Source organism: Protopterus annectens, chromosome 4.part1 (genome assembly GCF_019279795.1).
Source record: "Protopterus annectens isolate FY-2018-M chromosome 4.part1, PAN1.0, whole genome shotgun sequence".
Classification (NCBI taxonomy): Eukaryota; Metazoa; Chordata; order Ceratodontiformes; family Protopteridae; genus Protopterus; species Protopterus annectens.
In genome coordinates, this window is record NC_056734.1 from 745,729,060 (window position 1) to 745,749,599 (window position 20,540).

General features: G+C 38.4%; 1 protein-coding gene across 1 annotated transcript in view; it reads right to left on the reverse strand.

The window, feature by feature from the left end:
• The window catches only part of LOC122801286 (vomeronasal type-2 receptor 26-like), an 81,747-nt gene that overhangs the window by 25,729 nt on the left and 35,478 nt on the right, over positions 1–20,540 (reverse strand). Inside the window, exon 3 of the mRNA XM_044070834.1 lies at positions 13,606–13,729. Within this exon, the coding sequence (XP_043926769.1) occupies positions 13,606–13,729 (124 nt within the window). The remainder of the gene's footprint in view (positions 1–13,605; positions 13,730–20,540) is intronic.

Here is a 20,540-nt window from a genome sequence, read left to right on the forward strand (position 1 = left end):
CAGTGACTCGGATTTCTTTAGGTGGAGCATGTCCATCAGTTCTGAGTTGGACATGGCTTTGTAAGTCAGGCAGAGATCACCTCTGAGTAAGCGATATGCGACTGAGTATAACTGGAGTTTTTCCAGTCGCACTGCATAAGACATATGTTTGAGGTCAGTAATCCTCTTGGTGAGGTACTTTTGTGGTCTTTCCAGCTGTTGGAAGTGTCTTGTGAGGTACATCCCAAATGGGGCATTGTACTCTATGATGGGTCTGATGAGTGACGAGTAGAGGGGCACTATAACCTCTTTATTTCTAGATGCAAACCCTTTAGTAATTAGATGGGCTACATAGAAGGATTTCCTAACTACTTTGGCAATATGATTGTCAGAGGAGAGATTACTATCTACCTGGGTCCCCAGATCTCTTATTACCTCTTCTGTATTAAGGGGCTGCCACCGATGTGGTAATTCATGGGTGTTTTGTTTTTTCCAAATGTGATAACTATGCATTTTTTGGCCTTTAGCTTGAGACCATGACTTTGACACCAGGTGTCCATCTCAGTAAGGCCTTTTTGGAGAATGTCCGAGTCAGCCGGAGAGTCAATTATGGCTCCCAGTTTGCAGTCATCTGCGAACTTGATAAGCCATAGTCCTCCTGTGTTTGCCTGTATGTCTGAGAAGTATATCCCGAACAGTAGGGGTTCCAGGACTGAGCCTTGTGGGACACCACTTGTGACTGGTTTAGAGTCAGACCTGGAGCCCACTATTCTTACTGTGTGAGTTCTGCCTGTAAGCCAGTTGGCAACCCATCTCGTGACATAGGGGTTTATGTTCAGGCTGGTAGGCTGTGTAAACTACCTTCCCCTCATCTATGGCCTTGGTGACTGTCTTGAAGAAGTCAACCAGGTTTAATAGGCATGATCTACCCTTAACAAAGCCGAACAGGGTCGGGTCAAGTGTTTGGAGGTTCCCAATGTATTTGTTAATGAGTTCCATGATGATGCGCTCCATAGCCCTGCAGACCAGGTTAGTCAGGCTTATGGGGTGATAGTTACCAGGGTCAGTTGTGGCCCCTCTTTTGTGAAGTGGAATAACCATTGCTGTGTGCCATTCTATGGGCACATAACCTGTGGAGAGGCTAAGGTTGAACAGTGTGTTTAGGTGGGGGGTTAGTTCGTTCTGCAGTTCGTGCAAGACACAGCCTGGGACACCATCTGGCCCCATTGACGCTGTGCTTTTGGCTTTTGAAAGGGCTGTTTTCACCTGTGCATTTGTGATTTCCGGACACCACACTTTTCCGGCATTGCTGTGTGTCCTTTTGGGAGTGAGAGGGGGGGTGAAGTTTGCACTGAATCTATCTGCCAGGATGTTGGCAATATCAGTGGGTTCAGTATATTTTGTATATTTTGCATTAGCTCAGAGCATATCTACGAGTTGCCACTTAGATTCTTGACATAGCTAAAGAAGGCTTTGTTGTTATCTTTCAAATCCTTGGCTATTTTTTCTTTCAAAGTTAGCCTTGGAGGATTTTATGAGGGACCTTAGTTTCTTACTGATACTGATCAGGGATGTCTTTCCTTCTTGGAATTTGCTTTTTTCTGAACTAGTTTCCTCCTTGTATTGTATAGCCTGTTTATGGCAGGGGTCCATCAGACTGGTTTCCTTCTCTTAGGGGAATGATTCTTGGTTTTGCTAAGGATGGCACGATCCATGCATCCTTGTAGGTGCCCATAGAGTGCTTTTGTAAAGGTTCCTGCATCTTGGACACTGTTATCCTTTAGCATGGGGGCTGTGAAACTTACCACCTCTGTCTTAAGTAAGGCGAAGTTTGCTATAGAAAAGTTTTTCACTGCGGTTTCTTTGGTTGGAGGTGGTGGTGTGGTGTGGACATCCAAAGTGATTAGTTTATGGTCTGATCTAACCAGTGACGGGTTGACCTTTGGTGTGGAACACCTGTCACCCATGTTGGGGATGACCAGGTCCAGTATGTTTTCACCTCTGGTAGGGGAGTTTACCAGCTGATCCAGGGCATTTGAGTTGATAAATTCCAGGAAGCGCTGAACCTGGGAGTTTATATTTGAATAGTTTTCCCTGTTAACAGTAGGTAATTGAAATCGCCCAATATCAGGGTGTTCGGTAGGACCTTCATGTTTTCCAGTGTCTCCAGAAAGGCGGAGTGGTGGTAATGGGTCATGGAGGGTGATCTGTAGCAGGCCACAATTTGCATTGCAGATTTGCCTGATGTTAGTTGCACATGGATGATCTCTAAGTTCTATTAGTTCTTTAGATGAAGTACATCAAGCCATAGTTAATACAGTAAGGATACAGTTTTAGAATTGAAACAAGGATTTATACCCAGGATTTGGATAAATGAATCCAGTGATAAATACAGTTTGGAGGCAGACAGATTTGTCGAAAGACACCTTGAGGTTGATGTGGGTTGGGGAGCAGGACGTTAGAGATGGGCAGCATTATCTAAGGAGATAGTAAGAGTTAGGTAATTGTTAAAAGGCAAAGTCTAGGAGAAAAAGAGGTTAAGGTGGAGAAAGGAAGGAAGGAAGAAGTGATGTCATATGGGTGAGGTTTTGGTGAATTAAAATTGCTCAGCAAGTGTATAATCAGTCTTTTGGCAAGGGATTTGTGTATTGATTCAGGTTCCATGTCCAAGCAACTAAGAAAGTGAGGCCTGCTCAGTAGGTAGTTGTGTGGAAGAATGTGAGAAGTCTTACGTATGCAGTGAAGAAGGTAGGTCATTTTTTCTTCCCCCAAGATCCCAGTTGTTTTCGGGAGAGAAAAGGGAGAAGAATTGCTGCCGAGGGGGGTAGGAGGATTTGATGTGACATTGTGTGGTTGGCAGTATTTTAGAAGTTTGTACTTTGATAGGTATCTTAGGTTATGTCTGAGTGCTTGTATTCCACTGTTAAATCTGAAGATTTTGGTAGAGGTCTAATGCTGTTGAGAGTCAGTACTTTCAGGGGAAGATGTGTGGTGATTTTGGCCTATGGCATGTCTTGTTGTGGGGTGGCCAGTCGGTCCAGTGCTGTCATGCGTGCAGCAGGACTTCCTGTGTATGGAAGTACAGTTTCAATTTTGAGTACATACATTTATATATAACAATAAAAAATAACGTCAGTAAAGGGAAGGGAAAGGAGGAGGCCAGGTCCTAGATGCTTGATCAGTAGCATGTTTGCAAGGAAATGAGAGGGTTATAGTTCTATGTTTCCCCATAGACAGGTTGGGTAATGGCATCTCACATCTGTGCAGTCTGGCAGAGGCTGAGATAGGCCTATGATGTACTTGATGGGTGGGGGGCTTGAATAGCACTGTGGATTAAAAAAAAAAAACAATAGCAGAAAGTAATAGTCTAGGGTTTCCTGGGTTGGGACGGCCATTGTAGCAGCATAGGGACTTGTGGTCACAGACACCATAGCTCTCAGCTGTTCAGATTTTTGCAGCATGTTCAGATTTTAACTCATAATGTGGTCTGTCTTGATAAGGTTTGTTTTTTTTTGGTACATCACTGGGGTTTTGCAGTTGCTAACTAGTGACACACAGCTGACTTTCACACCATCTCTTTTCAGAGGCTGCATGACAACACAGAGCAGCTTGCGATGGCTGTTGTCTTAGTTATAGGAATGATGTTAGATCAGTCCTTGTTTTGGGTCCTCCATTGATTTGGATTTGTCCTGTTTTGTGTTGAGAGGTTGCAAGATATGTAGAGCATGCATACCTTTCAACTGTATGGATTTTCACAGAATGTCCAGATTTTTGCCTCATATTTTTGGTCTGTTTCTCATAAAATTGTGGTTTTCTGGCACATTGTTGATGAATGATTCAGGGTCAAAGTCAGAAAATAATGACAGACAATTGAGTTTCAGGCATCATAACTTTAAGAAAATTCATGCTAACGCAAAACCTGTTATTCTATCAACTTTTTAAGTTTGTAAGAGCAATATTGAAAAAAATGTCCCTATTTTTGGGCTTTTGCTCCCATTATTTTTGGCTTTGTGCAGAATTTTTAAGAGGTTGAGAGGTGTGATGGCATGTCTGAGGGCAAGGGAGGATAAGAACAGACTTGGGCAGACATGCTCAGTTTTGGCTGGGTCACTGGAATGCATGTGTGTTTTCTATTGTATTAATGTGTGAATTTCAGCCTTTTTGTTTATTTGAAGTTCATGTTGTATTGGGAGTTACTAGTTTTGGATTTTAAATAGAGTTGGTGAATGGTTTATGTGTATAAAACTATGTATGTAGGATTCCTGCCTGTGTGTGTGTGTGTGTGTGTGTGTGTGTGTGTGTGTATATATAATATATATATATATATTTATATATATATATATATATATATATATATATATATATATATATATATATATATATATATGGGTTCCTTCACATGCCGACATTTCAGAATGTCGACATTCATATGGCGAGACCATATAATCGACATTCGAAATGTCGACCATGCGGAACCAGCATCTCCGTACAGTGGAGAATGGAAAAATTTCCATCTTCCGCACTGTAGTCCGATCTCAGAGTTGGTATATTTAAGTTCTGGGGGGTGGAGGGGCAGAGCTAGCAGCATGAAGGTACGTTTTTTGTGTTTTTATTTTTTATTGTATGGTCGACATTTCGAATGTCGATCATATGGTCTCGGCCATATGAATTTCGACATTCTAAAATGTCGACCATATGAAGTAGATATATACATATATATATATATATATATATATATATATATATATATATATATATATATATATATATATATATATATATATATATATATATATATATATATATATATATATATATATATATATATATATATATATATATATATATATATAGGATCCATACAGATCCTCGACTGCACTTTTCACCGAAACCTTAATCGGTGAGCATACTTAACTGAAAGTGCTGTTCACCAAAGCAGCACTTTTGGGTAAGTATGCTGGTAGTGCCGGTTGTACTATGGTGTGGAAAAGGGAAAATTCCCTTTTCCCCACTGTAGTGTGACCTCGGAGTGAGAATAATAATGTAGAGGCAGTGCAGGGTGGATTGCCCCCCTGCATAGCAGTAGATTTAATGTTTTTTTTTTAACATACTTTAACAGAAGCGCTTTTTCAGTGAAAGCACTTTCGTTAAAGTGTGTTCGTTAATTATGGATTCGGACTTTTGAGCTTTCAATCAAAAGTCCTATATATATATATATATATATATATATATATATATATATATATATAAAGGTATATATGATGGTTGTACTAAAGTGGAGTGGATTTGTTTGGTTATGACAAAGGGGGAAGAGTTTAGGTACATTGCAGTGCACAGAGCAGAGGAATCGTATATGGGATCAGGCAACAAGCAGAGCCGTGATGGACTGGGACTGTTGGAAAAGGTTTATGATGGCATACACAGGAGGATTGTACTGATTGCTTGCTTTAGTGTATGTCACGGTGGTGATGAGATGTCAAACCAGGACTATTTTCAAAATACTGAGAGATAGACTGTAATAATAATGACAGGTAAGGAGTAAGTCAGGAGTAATGGGAGAGGCATAAGGAGGAGGAAGAAGGATACTTAGGCAGCATTACTAATTTACTGTTCTTACTATTTCAGATGGAAGTGACCTCATTGAAGAAATGTTGGACTTGGATAGTGGCACAGGTGCAACAATTGTTCAGGGAGCCAGAGAGGCCAGCATAAGTAGCTCCATCAGTGGAGGGCGGTTGACAAATGAGAAGCTATAGGAAGTGGAAAAAGACAGATCAGAAAACAGTAGCAGCTGGAAGAAACTGGCCCAGGCATATGGGCAGAGCAGCAGGAACTGTGATATAAGGAGTTGTCTCACTGGAGCCTCAAATATCTACAGACAATGTTAGTTCCCACTCCTCTATTAGGATAGTAGGACTGAGGCACTTTTTTCAAGATTATCCAAACTCTCATTTAGCAGAGAAAGTCATACACAGATCCCAAAAGTTTTTTTTTTCCTTTAACCAGCTGCTGTGGGGGGAGGAATAAAATGTGCAGGAATTTGCAATCCACTAAAGGGAAGGAAGACATATTACAAGCATTGTTATATAAAGAAGCTGTAGCAGGCAGCGTCTTAAGCCCTTTTGGAGAACCACTTTTTCATCTTTATAGAGTATCTCCATTGTCTCTGGTACACAAGAAAAGGCACTGTGAATTTTGACTGATTCACCATTTATCATTTCATAAAGTAAGATCTGTTAATGACTACATTGCTAAAATGGATGTGCAGGTGGAAAAGGAATCACTTGATGACACAATCAGACTTACTGTGGAATTTGAAGACCCCTGGCTTGTGAAGCTTGATGTTGAGGCAGTGTTTTGTTTGCTGCCAGTCAAGATAGATGATTGGCCATTGTTTGTTATATTCATTAATGGAAAGTTTTATTTTGATAAAGCCATGCTGATGGGTTATGCTGTTTAGTTTCCCAAGTTTGAGAAATTTAGTTTGGAGTGGATATGTCAGCAGTGGGTGGGTGATCAAAGGGCACTTCATTATTTAAATTTTTTTGTGGGTTGGTGAAGGATGGGAAGTTGATTCTTGAAGGACGGGAAGGAGCACTACAAGGTTTGCTCAGTTTTCATCTGTGTGTGACAAGTTAGGTGTTATTTTGGCATTTGACAAGTTGGAGGATGTGAGTAAATCCTTGAAATTTGGGGATTTAACTAGATGTGGAGAGTGGCATTCTTTGTTTGTCTCAGGACAAGTTGCAGAAGTTGCTTGATAAGATTGACTGGATGCAGTTGAAAAAGATGGTCAGTATTAAGGATGTGATGAAATTGTTAGGACTATTGAGCTTTGCTTGTAGGACTATTAGACCAGACAGGAAGTTTTGTAGATCTGTTGCTAATTTATTAAGAGAGGGGCAGAAGTAAACATCACTGGGTGAGATTTATGGAAATGATTAAGGAAGATTTGAGTTTATGGACTCCTTTTCTGGAATGCTTTAATGGAGTGTTATTTTGGCAGAAAAAAATGTATCTCTCATGAATACTTAAGTTTGTTTACAAATGCTGCAGGAGCTAATGATATGGGAGCCTTTTTTGATGGGAATGGTTTGCGGTTAGTTGGCCCAAAGGGTGGACTGATGAATGGAGAAAGGATGTGGCCTTTTAGGAGATTATGGATTTTTTTTATTTCTCCAAGTCTTGTGAGTTTCTAATACCATGATGGGAATGGATTCCATTCCTAAGTCATATCATGTCATGATTAAAGTTCATGAAATTAGTGTTGTTTTTATCTTTGATGTTAGCCAGAAGTGCTCTTTGCAACACCTGCAATGCGCACAGTAATGACTCCTTCTGCAATTCATATGGAGTTACATGTATCAGTGTCATATGTAAGTATGACTGTAAATTTGTTTTATAAGACCCATTGCTCCTACTCTTACAGAAACTGATTATCCTTCCTCTATATTGCCCTTGTTTCTGCCTGCAAATCCTGATATTTTACAACTTTGGGTCTCTCTGTATGCAAAACACTGTAGTCACTGGGTGAAGCAATGTAAAAGATCTTCTTTTCATGGACTACTATACCTGGTTTTCTATCATCTATTTTTTGAAATTTTGGTAATGGGTGGTTCCATGTGATATAAACTTTATTTTCTATAATGTTTTGTGGCTCATGTTTCCAGTGTTTTTCAGCTACTGAAATATTATAATCTTTCCACAATTCACAGTGCAACAGTCTTGTCACATTATTATGCTTTTCAATATACAGTCCTTCTGCCATTAGTATATCACAACCAGCAACAAGATATCCGACTGTTTTCAATTCTGTTTCACAAAATCTACATTTGTCTGTTTCTTCCACATGCTCAATGGACTTTGTAAGCTAATGTGTATATAGTCCACTATCTATGGGCCGCCAATATTAACCTTTTATCTTTTGGTTTAAATTCACCTCTCCTTAGCTATTCCTGCATTTAGTCCTGATCAACATGAGGTTGTTCCAAGAGTTTGCTTCACTTGCAACTATATTTATGCATTTTCCGGATTTCTTGCCTTCTCATCTGATCCTTCACCTTATATACTTTCTTTTGTTTTTTGGCACATTCAGTTGCTGCCTGAATTTTATCTACTGCATTGATTTCCATTTACACTTGATGCTGACATGCTTCTGCTAAACTAAGCAGAGAACACATCTTAGACTTCTCCTAATGTTTCAAAACTTTCACTACGTTTGGATCATGTGAGGCCAGCAGATATGTATGCAGTCCCATGACTGCAGATCTGTACATGTAATCAAGTTCAAGGAGGCCCATACCTCCTTCAGAAAGTCTTGGTGTGCTCTGATTTTTATAAATCATTTGTTGAGCATGAAGCATTCTTCTTGATTTCCTGTCCAACCTATCCAACACCTTTTGGAGTCAGTCAGTCACTCCAAAACTATAAGTTAGAACAGGAAGAGCAAATTGGTTTATAGCTTGAACTTTGTTCCTAGATGTCAACACTGTTTTCAGTATTAATTTAAGTCTTCTAAAATGTTCCGTACTAAGTTTTATTCATGTTTGTTTGTTCATAGGTTCATAGGTTAGTACTAGGCTAACTGCCCTTGCGAGCCATTTTAAGCCTAGCCAATTATCCTTTTTTTTGTTGACCCTTACAGTTCCCAAACATTTATGCACTCCCTCTTGCTCAAATTCTTTTATATCACATTCATGTCCCAAACTGATGTTTTTTTGGTTCTGTGGCTTTCCTGCTTTAAATGTTGCTTTTGCACATTCATCAAGACCAAATGACATTCTTATATCATCTGAAAATGTTTTGGCCCTTTGCAGTTGTGGTTTTAGTTCCTCATATGATGAGCTATAAAATTTTAAGTCATCAACAAAAAGAAGATGAGAAGTGTTTGCACTTTGTTGTTTCCTGGGAGCCAAATTATAGCCATGGCCTAAGCTGTTAAGTAGACAGTTTAATGGGTTAAGGGCAAGACAAAAGCAGCAGTGACAGAGAGTCACCCTGGAATATCCCCCTTTGAATTCTTATCCCTGGAATAGTAATTTGTAATTTATCATGGCTGAACTACAAAGAGGTTTGCCACTGTTTCATGGTCACTGGATTGCAATCGATTGGTGTAAGGTGTGTCTTATACATTTTTAAGTACTCTTTTATCCATGAATGTAGGATACTGTCATATGATTTTTTGTAGTCTATCTATACCATACTTAGAGTCTTCTCATTTATACAGTTCTCCATTATGACTTTAACAACAAATGATCCTTTGCTCCATATGACTTTCTTTTATTACCCTTTTATTCTATTGCCATGATTGAGTTTTCTCAGGTTTGCTTTTAAGTAGGAGTATTGTTTTTCCTGTTATTAATCAGGCTGGTGTCTGTTTAGGGTGTGCATATAAATAGTTCTTACTCATAGATACATCTTCATGCAATTATGTTAATACTTTTAGCCAGAAGATAGGTATGCAATTAGGTGCTTTTCTTAACTTTGTTCCAATCTCTCTGACTTTATTTCATCCCATTTCATATCCTTTACATTTGAACTTCTTATTCTTTCTTTTATTTCTTCTATCCCTTTAGCATCTTTGTTATGTTCACAGGATCTTCATAGATATTTCTCCAAAATGTATCTATTTCTTCTTTTTTAGTAGTGTTTCAATTCCTTTTGCCTTGTTTCCCAATCCTCTATAAAACTTTTTTGGGTCATCAATAATTTGCTTATTTACTTTTCTTTTATATTTATCTTTATATCTTCTAAGATTTTCTGCCTATGTTGATATTTTTAATTTATTATTTGTGCTAGTGCACGGTAGATCCTGATCTGTTCTGATATCGTGCATTGTTTTTATTACATCTATCTTTCTGAGTATTTTTGTTGATCTGTTCCCTATTATATATTCTTCTAAAAGTGACACTTCTTGTCTTAATTGCTTTATAGCTTTCTCTCTTTGATGCTTCCACGATGGCATTCAATTCCTCCCTTTTCTTTCCCCTACTGCCGTGTGTTTTTGTAATAAGACTCACTGGCCTATCACTCCACAACATTGACTGTGTCAGAGTTTCCAGTTTCCTGTTCCTTCCCTTGTTGTGCAACTCCAACTGAACATCTGTACTGATTTCCTATGGGGGGGCTCCAAAGTATCTTTTATATGGCAACTGATCAGATGTTTCCCACTCCACTGGTTTCTCCTTAATTTGGGGATCCATTGCTCTATCCTGCTGTGATGATATCTGAGTTAGATTTTCTACACTAAATCCTTCACTTTGCAGGTAATCCATAACCTCATTTCTATTTCTTTAACTTCTTCGTTACTAATTTTCTTTTCTACTTTTAATTTTTGTTTTATTATTTTTTGCATTACAAAATTTTTCATGTCCAGATGCTTTTGCCTGTATTTCTCTTCATATATGTCTGGTGCTTCCCTTTTTGTATTAATTAGTTTTTCTTTCCTCTGCATAGATATTCCACCATATTAAATATCTTTTTCTTCCCCATGTCCATATTTCTTCTTCAGATGTCCTGTTCCTCTTGTTTCTCCTTACCTTGGGAACTTATTTTTCCATCGTGCTGTGATATAACCTGTGTTAGATTTTCTACACTAAACCCTTCACTTCACAAGTATTCCATAACTTCAACTTCTGTTTTTACAGCTTCTGCTTTACTAATCTTCTGTTCTACATTCCTCTTTGTGATCTAATTTTTGCCCATTTGGGCTTCACCAGTGGTGTGGAAGACCAAGCTAGTAAACAAGAGAATGCTGTTTTTTTCGGATAATAAAGCTGTGGTGTATGTGCTGGCCAGAAAATTACTTCTAGGCCACCTTTAGCTTTGATGGTTTTACAGAAGCATGCATTGCAGAATTTATTAATTCATTTTACTTTTTCAGCAAGGCATATATGAGGTAGGGTTAATCATATAATGGCTAGTCTTTCTTGGTTTCAGTTTTCCAACTTTTGGGTCATAGTACCAGAGGCAAGGAAATAAACAGTACCAATTACAGACAAAGTATGAAACATTGGAAAGCCACAGTAGGATGGTTAATCAAACAACCTTGGGCTGGCTCTACCTTAAAGGCATAAATATCTGCATTAGCTTCATTTTCATCTTCTGTTTGTCAATTGTCATTAGAGGATAGAAGATGGTCATTAGAGTTGAAGATGCTAGGTGGTATGTGGATGTGTCAGTTAGAGCAATCAAGGCTCATTTGTCAGCCATTAGAGTAGCTACAAAATTGTTTTTTTTTTTTGTAAGATGTGACAAAAGTGTGGCTAGAGATGATGATGTTGAAAGGAGTAATTATTAATGTTGGCATGTTTAGAGTGGAGGAATTGGGCTGCTTATTGCAGAAGGATGACTGTGGATTCTATGGTACTGATTTTACTTCATCAATCAAAGACTAATCAGATGGGGCACAGTAACCAGATTGTATTGCCAGAGGATGGAGATTATTATGACCTGTAACGTGGATTAGGCAGTGAGGTAGGATTTGTGGGGACAAGCTGAGACTGTGTTTTTCTCCACATTTCAACATGATACGACAGGCATTGAACTGTCATGGTGTTGAAGGAAGTAGGTTTTTTTCCCGTTCACTTTAGCTTGGGAGGGTGTCTGATTTGGCAGTGGAAGGGAAGTCAGTAGAGGGGATTAAGAAGATAGGATGCTGGGCTTCTAGAGCTTATATTAAGATGAGGCTGTTGTTAATGGATTCATTTGTTTTGTTTTCTTTTGCAGATGGAAAGGTTGTGGTTGTTATTCATGGTCACTCATTTGTATTTTGGGCAGAGAGGATTTTAGTCATAAGGCCTGGAGGAAGCATGCTGGGTCTTTTGAGGAGCAGGTGCAATGTGGCATGGCATGGATTTAGAGTTTTCCACTGGTCACAACTGTTTGATAAAGTCTGAAATGATAATCTTCAGGATTTATGCATTTCCATTTAGGGGCAATAATTTAGGCTGTGTTTCTGAAAGAAAACTCTTGGCTTGGATTGGCTATGATTTAGTAAAGCTAACACACCTATATCCCCGAATGTTGATAGTGTGGTCAGATATTACACCCATATTAGTTAGGAAGCAGGTTTGGAAATTGCTCGGCATTTTTCTAATCACTGAGTATCTAGGGCATTAGCTGACATAGGTGTGTTTGTGTTTGGTTAACAAGAATTTGATGATAGGGACCCATTTTAGTATAGGAAACAGGTGGTATACTTGAGTTAGATAGGTCTGGACTTGTTGAATGTGCAGTTGGCTTTGATTTTACAGGATCTGGTTAAGTGTTTATGAAAATGGAAAGCGGTAACAGCCTGAGTACAGGTTGGTGGGTGGTGTAAGAAGGGTTTAAGATGAACCTCTCTTCTAGTCCCCCTTCCTCTTTAATTTTTGTGAGGTGAGTGGAGGTATGCTGTCTCACAACTTGGGTATTAAAGTGAGCAGAAGGGGGTAACCATACTAGTATTTATTGAGAGGAAGCAGTCAGCACTGCATTTAATGTTAATTTTTGTTATGTATTTTAACAAAATGTAATGGATGGTTCAATATTTGTGTGATTATTCATATGTGTGGATTTTGGTCAATAAAGTGGTCATAAAGACATAATTTGGTGATTTGTTTTGTGCCAAGGCAATTTTAGACAAATATAGTTTGGACACAGGTTTGTCCAAAGGCACCTTGAGGTAATGTGGGGTGAGGGTAGTAGGTTAGAGGTGGGGAGGGTTATCTAAAGAAGTATTAAGAATTATGTAATTGTTAAAAGACAATGTCGAGGAGAAGAAAGTGAAGAAGGTAAGGAAGAAGGAAGTGACATCATATGGTTAGGATTTTGGTAAATTAAACTTGCTAAGCAAGTGTAGAATCAGTCTTTTGGCATGGAATTTGTGTATTCCCTACCTTCCCAGCCAGATGGATTGAAGATTTCTGAGATGGGGTATCTTAACGGAATAAGAGGGGTGGAGTAAGAGGGGTTCAGGTTGAAACTCTCTTCTTTTCCCCTTCCCCTTTAATTTTTGAGAGGTGAGCAGAGGTATGATGTCTCATGACTTGGGTGTTAAAGTGAGCTGAAGGGGTAATGCTGCTTGTGTTTATTGATGGTAAGTGGTCAATGCTGCCTATAATGTTAAAACATATTTTTATGTGTTCTAACAAAATGTAATGGATTGTTCAATATTTACTTTGTTATTCATATGTATGAATGTTGGTCTATAAACTGGTTGCATTGACATCATTTGGTGTGTTTTTGTGTCATGGTAGTTTTAGACAAACTACTGGTTATGTAAGTGCTGTGACTTATGCTACTGTGTTAGTAGAAGAAAGGTAGATGAAGTTACTCTCTCGTGTGATGCTAGGTTGATCAGCTTTGAAATGCAAGTAGGAGCTTTGATCAAACTTGCAACAAATGCTCACATCATAGGAGGGAATATTATTTTATTGAAAACTCAGAAATATAAAAAGGAGAGGACATAATGTGGACTAACTGAAATTAAAATGTGAAACCATGTATTTGTTTACTTGATTTAATGAAGATCTACATTACACTTTACTCACATTATACAACAAAACCTTTTAAATATATCTGCATCTATTAGAAGGCAGTTTTCCAAAATTGTGATCACATTTTGTTTTTGAATGGCTAACTCACCTGTTTGATTGGAGAATTCCCCTTCATGACACAGGACACAGTCAAAGCAACAGACTGGCTGACCCTTCTGAGCTGATTTACGATATCCTGGAGAACAGCTCTCACTGCATACAGACTGCGGAACCTAGGGGGAAAAAAGCAATGACATAAGAATACAGGAACTACAAGATCCAGTCCAAGTTCTAATTCATAGTGGTTGTTTACAAAGTTTGATACATGTTTCCTGATATAAAAGTGCATGTCATTTTATTATTCATGTGAAGATGTGAGGGATGAAGTAATATCAATCATCAAATCTATTTCTACATTCTCTTTCCTTTAACTGGCTGAATATGTGGCTGCTAGTATTTTGTCTCTGTAAATTATTTTCAGTACATTTTTTATCTGCTTTTTTCGCTCTGTTTTGTTTCATCCATACTAATTGCATGATCTGATTATATTTTAACAATAAAATGGCTGATCTTCAGGAGAGGAAGCTTGTGGCTGTAGATCTGATTTCCAAACTTTTTTTTTTTAATGCATCTTTTCCTTCAGATAATGTTATGAATATTTTTGACAGTTTAGCTGAAAATGTCTACCCGTGGGCATGCATCTATGCTTTCTCCTTTGATCCAGTAGAAAGAATTGTCTTTTGAGGACAGAGATACCAAGGTTCTAGAAATACTGAATGTTATATCAGACTTGTTTCAATATTTATATAATGGTATATATCACAATGATTATTATAATTTTAAATGATTTCCATTCAGAATTATGTCCTGGGAGCAGATGTGTCTTAAGGGAGTGCTCCTTTTTTAAGTACGCTAGTCTACTGAGTGTCCTTAAGCAGATCCTTCAATGAGGCTGTTTTTTCTGAGATATGGAAATATGCATTTATTGTTGCACTATATGAAGGAGATTTCCAAACTGAAAACCTGTCAATTTATCTAGATGTCCTAGTTGGGGAAATAGCTAATGCTACCATAAAAATATTGAAAAAAAGGAAGGAGAAACATTCACAGTATGATACATGTAACCTCTTCTTTTAGGTTGCTGGGACTACATGAAAGAAATTTCCATTTTCCCTAGGAATGATCAGGGAGAGAAACTTACCTTTTGGTATACGACTTCCAAAATAAATTATTCAGGCAACTTGTACTATGTTCTCCAGTAGGGGTGCAATTTCAACAAGAAGAAAAGGGCCACTAAGGTTACAATTTTAGATTACAACACTTCTTCAGAAAGTGTCAAAGAAGCATATTGCAAGTGACCACTTATAGATGTAGTACTGAATCTCCAGTGTATCCCACCTTTGTGAATTTTTATTCCAGAGCTAGGCATTTGACATCAAATCAAGGTGCTTGTAAATTAGAAGCAGAAAATAACAAACACTGTACCAGCTGAGATAGTCTTGTAATGGATGAATGTGTGTATATTGTCTTGAGTAGGAATTGCTTGTTACAATCAGTTGTTAAACTAAATAGCATCAGAATTTGAAAGGGACCTCAATCCCTGATGGTCAGAAAGAGATCTCTTCTGATGTTAAAGATAATTGAATAGGTTACTGAAAAAGATTTATTTTCCATTTGAAAGAACACAGTTCAGTTTCTGCCAAATCAGAAATGGTAGGGGAGTGGTCATCTTGTTTTATTCCCATTTTATAGACAATACCCATCTTTGTAATTGTCCACTTATTTTACCATTGTCTAATCATTTAGTTCTATCCCTCTGTGAATTTATATTGCAGATAAATTCTTTGTCCTTACATTCTTACCATTAAGTTTGTCAGACATTAACAGATTATCCTGGTTCCCATTCTTTTACCCGTCTTGTTTCAAATCTCTTCTTTTTTATCACCATGTATTACTTTCTTCACTATTCTGAAATGATTAGCAGCATTTTTTTCTAGTTTAGTTTATCTTTTGTCTTTCACACTGCTTTGAAATTTGTTCTTTCCATCTCTCCTCCCATGAAATCTAACAACTGTCTATATGCGTACCTGTAGTACTTTCATTCTAGAGAAGCTTAGGTGGCAGTTATACTCTGCTTTCACTTTTTTTCATTTCCACTCCAATTTGTACCTCCCCAATTTCTAACATCTGTTATCCCAAATCTTTACTTCATAAACACTCATCTGCCTCTCTTTTAATCTATATGGATGCCTTTCTCTATGTACACATCTTCTCTGCTCATCTTTTCAGAACTGATCCCTTTGCTTTACTCTTTGCCACTCTTTTTGTACTATCCATTTTACTACATGAACACTTATTTCCTCTTTTTCCCTCCTGCATTTCCTCATGACTTTCTGTCCAATGCAATTTGAATCCATCCACTTGGTCTCAGCTACCCTCCCTACAATACATTATACATTTTTACTTTCCTTCTGAAATTTCCACAATTAGTACTTCTGTTCTCTTTCCCAGCCATAGTATTTCCCTATATTACAGTAAAATTAGTAAATTAGATTTTATTAATGTCAATCTTATTAATCTTTCTTTAGTTATTTGTTAAGAATTATGTCTCACTTTAACAGTTCCTTCTTATACTGACCCCAATGCACTCTAACTCTATCACATGTATTACTTAAGCTTCTATTCTGCCTTCTATGCTCTGTTCTAGGGCTACAGTTGTCTAGTGAACTGAACTCAGTCCAGATCTTCTCTTTCTTCATCATACTTTCATCTAACTGCTCTACTCAGCCTTTTCATTAGCCACCTCTGTGTTTCCTACATCAGTGTTCATAGCATTAATATAAATATCTGAACTACTAGTACCATGGGGTCACATCCATAATTGAGATAACCTAGCTATGACTGAAGCTTGCTTCAGGGCCAATAATTCAATTAGTCCTCTACCTCCAGCATTTATAAAACATACACAGAAATATTTTCTCAAAAAATATTTGCCAGCCTCACATTTGAATCTTAGCCTCCAAACAACACCTTGACCCTCAAATGAAGTAATCTTCCTCATTTTAGTTCTTTACATTAAGATACATATTGTCATACTCTTCCTCTCTACCATGCCCATCTATCACAAAATTTATATTCTTGATTCACAATCATACTTGTACTTCTGAAATAATATTATGTTCCAAAGCAACACAAATCTGATCTCTGCCTGCCCTCTCCAAATCCAAATCTCCAAAAGTTCTACATTTTCCTCACATTATAATTTTACTAAATCATAAATTGACCAACTCACCCCAACCACATGACATGTAATAGCTCCCGTTTAGATACTGGCTTAATAATAGTCCCTGCCATTGCTACTCCCTTAGTATTTTCCTCTTTTTCCTTAGATATCACTGCCCTATGTTTTCGTTTTATACAGTGCAATAAATCTAAAATACCTTCATTCATTTTATATACATTTGCCTTCACTCCAACAAGAGAAAATGGTATTGTACACCTATTCTATTTCATTGACTGGCCTCTGACATATCAGTACTCTCTTTTAATTATCTGGTTTCCTTGTTCCATTTCAAGATCTCAATGTCTCATTAATTAAAGATTGTTCCATACTGACTCCTATCCTTCGCATCTCTGGAAGGCATTAGTGATATTACCTATTATAAGCAGTATCAACAACTTATATGCGTAACCTGAATTGCTCAATAAAAAGCACCAACAGATTTCTAAAAACGAAACTAATCATTCTCTCCCTCATGCCTGTACACTATCACAAATAATTAAATTCCATCACAGGACTTTTCCAACACTTTTCCGCCTTATCTCCAGCCACCATTTTGGTCACTACCCCTTAATACTTCTTCACATCTTTTCATGTCCTTCTCTCTTGCATCACAACATCTTAACTTACTCTACTCCCAACAACTACCAATCCTCTCACTTTCCATGCCCACTCAAGAAACTTTCAGATACCTTAACCTTTTATTTTAAACCAATGTCTACAATGCTTGTTTTCAAACTTATTTTCTGTAACTGACAAATTAAGTAAATTCAAGTTCACTTCACCCAATATTTCTTAGCAATGCTTCTTATTGGTTCATAGGTTCATAGGTTCATACTAGGCTATCTGCCCTAGGGCAATTATAAGCCTAGCCCAATTCTGTATGGCTTATGCCACCCCTTGATTTGAGTATACTGTGCCCTTTTTAAGGTTTAGTTTACTGTGCCTCTGTCTAATAGTGACACGGGAGTAATCCCTGGGACAAACCTACGATCCCCCATCCACTTATCGAGATTCTTCTTGAAGAGATTCAGTGAGGTGCTCTGCCTCACATGAACTGGAATTCTATTCCAGAGCGAAGGGAGCCTCTGGGTTATGAACTTGTTCCTCCAGCAAGTTCTATTTATTTCTGTGCTGAGGTTCAAGTCCCTCGAGCGTGTGGCTCTAAGGGATTTAGATTTACTGAGGTGGAGCATGTCCATTAATTCTGGATTTGACATAGCTTTGTATGTCAGGCATAGATCGCCTCAAAGTAGGCGGTATGCAACTGAGTAGAGCTGGAGTTTTTTTAACCGAGCAGTATATGGCATCTGTTTGAGACCCTTGATCCTCTTGGTGAGATACTGTTGGGGTCTTTCTAATTGCTGCAGGTGTCGGGTAAGGTACATCCCAAAAGGGGCATTGTATTCTATGATGGGCCTGATGAGGGATGAATAAAGGGCACGATTACCTCTCTTGATCTAGATGTGAAACCCTTCGTGATGAGGTGGGCTATGTAGAAGGTCTTTCTAACCACTTTGGCAATGTGGTTTTCAAAGGAGAGATTGCTATCAACTTGGGTCCCCAGGTCCCTAATAACTTTCTCTGTAATTAATGGGTTTCCGCCTATGTGGTAATTTGTGGGCACATTGTTTTTGCCAAAGGGTATGACTATATATTTTTTGGCATTTAGCTTTAAACCATGGCGCTGGCACCAGTTATCTGTCTCTGTGAGACCTTTTTGAAGGATGTTTGTGTCAGCTGGAGAGTTGATTATGGCGCCCAGTTTGCAGTCGTCTGCGAACTTGGTGAGCCATAGTCCTCCCACGTTTGCCTGTACCTCGGAAAAGTATATACCGAACAAGAGTGGTCCCAGGACAGAACTCTGTGGGATGCCACTTGTGACCGGTTTCGAGTCTGACATGGCTCCAGCAACTCTCACTCTGTGGGTTCTGTCTTTGAGCCAGTTTGTGACCCATCTTGTGACATAGGGGTTTATATTTAAGCTGGATAGCTTATCTATGATGCCCGAGTGGGGTATTGTGTCAAATGCCTTTGCAAGGTCCAGATAGGCTGTGTGGACTACCTTCCCTTCATCTATGGCTTTGGTGACTGTTTCAAAGAAGTCAACCAGGTTCAAAAGGCAGGATCTGCCCTTGACAAAGCCGAACTGGGTAGGATCTAATGTCTGTAGGTCCCCAATGTCTTTGTTTATGAGCTCCATGATGATCCTCTCCATAGCCTTGCAGACTAAGCTAGTCAGGCTTATGGGGCGATAGTTTCCAGGGTCCGTAGAGGCTCCACCTTTGTGGAGTGGGACCACTGTTGCTGTACGCCATTCTGTGGGCACATATCCTGTAGTGAAGCTGAGATTGTATAGCTGTTTTATTTGAGGGATTAGTTCCTCTTGTAGTTCATGTAGGACGCAACCTGGGACGCCATCTGGTCCCATGGAAGCAGTGTTTTTTTGCTTTGGAGAGGGCAGCCTTCACCTGAGCATCTGAGATGTTTGGGAGGCAGCCCTCTGCCAGGATAGATACTTGCTCTTTTGGGGGGGAGAAGTTTGCACTGAACCTGTCTGCCAGGATATTGGCGATGTCTGTGGGTTCAGTGTATTTTTTGTCGTTTAGAATCAACTCAGAACAAGTCTGGGAGTTGTATTCCAGGTTTCTAACATAACTGAAAAAAGCCTTATGATTGTCTTTGGTGTCCTGTGCAATTTTTCTCTCGAAGCTGGCCTTGGAGGATTTTATGAGGGATCATAATTTTTTGCTAGTACTGATCAGAGATGCCTTCCCTATTAGGGATTTTGCTCTATCATGTAGTAGCTTCCTAAAAAATGTATCTTCTAGCACTTTCCCACTGACTTCTATATTCTGCCTCACCCTCAAAATAGGAACTGTTCCCAATGATTTGAAGCAAACAATTATTCCATTTCCAGAAGTTCTCAAGTTTACTTTAACTGGTCATTGTGACTCCATTCTGAACCCCACCTCAAGGGCAAAACTATTAGAGAAAATGGTCTACAAAAAGCCTATACCATAATCTCCTCTTCTGTGTACTTTCAAGTGCACAGTATGGCTCCAGACCATTCTTTATTATAAGAAAAGCATCGATCATGATCACTGGCTTCATAGAATCCAGTATAGACAGAGATTTACTGACTGATGCTGTGTGTATTGCCTTAAAGTGGGCTTTGAGCTAGTTGACAATACTCTGCTCCTGTCTGTACTTACTTATCTTGGTTTCTTTTACATAACAGTTAGCTAAATAAGTGCATAGGAAACTGTGCTTTTTCTGTACACTTTGAATGTTTAAACTTGGATACTACAACAACAAAGCGCAACATTCCTGAGAGTTCCATTCTTGGCCCTGTTCTTTCCTCCCTTTCATCTTTCATCCCATCTGTTAAATTAATTTGTGGAAATGACAACTTCTAAAGTAAGGAATCATAGCAACAATATGAACAATCTCTTTGAATTTAAATTAACACTTTTTAACACATTTTGTTTGAGTTTCATAGAAACATTCCTAAATGTTGGAAAAAGCAAACCATTTGTTTAGAACATTGAAGGACTTTCCATTAGCACACAGTTCACCTTTCAGACTTGAAGAAATTCCATTTCAACCACTCTCTCTTATTTTTGATGTTTCATACTCATGTTGAAACCACTTTCTAAAATCTGTCACTACACTCAAGCAGTGCTAGTTACCTATACCTGTCCTTCAATATGTCCTTTCTCTCACCATACCCTATAGGTCATTTAATAGTTGTGTCTAAGAAA